The sequence below is a fragment of the Neopelma chrysocephalum genome, unplaced genomic scaffold (assembly GCF_003984885.1).
Source record: "Neopelma chrysocephalum unplaced genomic scaffold, ASM398488v2 Primary Assembly neopelma1_94143, whole genome shotgun sequence".
NCBI classification, from domain to species: domain Eukaryota; kingdom Metazoa; phylum Chordata; class Aves; order Passeriformes; family Pipridae; genus Neopelma; species Neopelma chrysocephalum.
This window is the reverse complement of record NW_020922851.1, coordinates 1,961-2,625: the sequence shown is the minus strand read 5'-3', so window position 1 is coordinate 2,625 and position 665 is coordinate 1,961. Positions and strand designations below refer to the sequence as shown.

General features: G+C 57.0%; 1 protein-coding gene across 1 annotated transcript in view; it reads left to right on the top strand.

The window, feature by feature from the left end:
• The window catches only part of LOC113980428 (dynamin-2-like), a gene marked incomplete at both ends in the record, with an annotated part of 3,644 nt that overhangs the window by 1,094 nt on the left and 1,885 nt on the right, over positions 1–665 (top strand). The window contains one exon of the mRNA XM_027707643.1: positions 471–569. Coding sequence (XP_027563444.1) covers positions 471–569 — 99 coding nt within the window. The remainder of the gene's footprint in view (positions 1–470; positions 570–665) is intronic.

Here is a 665-nt window from a genome sequence, read left to right as displayed (position 1 = left end):
ATGCCAAAGGGCTTCTCTTCCCTCCTCCTCCTCCTCCTTCTCCTTGTTCTCCTCCTCCTCCTCCTTATTCTCCTCTACCAGTTTTTCCACTGGTCGATTTTGATGCCAAAGGCCTTCTCTTCTTTCCTCTTCCTCCTCCTTGTTCTCCTTCTCCTCCTCTCTACCACTCTCTCCACTGATGGATTTTGATGCCAAAGGACTTCTCTTCCCTTCTCCTCCTCCTCTTCCTCCTTCTTCTTCTCCTCCTCCTCCTTGTTCTCCTTCTCCTCTTCTCTGCCACTTTCTCCACTGATGGATTTTGATGCCAAAGGGCTTCTCTTCCCTCCTCATCCTCCTCTTCCTCCTCCTCCCCCCCATCCTCGGGTTCCACTCGGGGCCGTGGGTCCCTGTTGGGTTCCACCTCCCCAGGCTGGTTTGGCTGTGATTAATTGGCATTGATTGCTGGATTGATTGGTGGCTCTGGCACCCAGGGCTGCGGACGATCGGGGTCATCACCAAGCTGGACCTGATGGACGAGGGCACCGACGCCCGGGACGTGCTGGAGAACAAACTGCTGCCCCTACGGAGAGGTACAGGGGACCCTGGGGCCTGGGCTCACTCTGGGGGTGTCCCCCGTGTCCCCTTGGGTCACTCTGGGTGTCACACTCAGGCCATTCCCTTGGGTC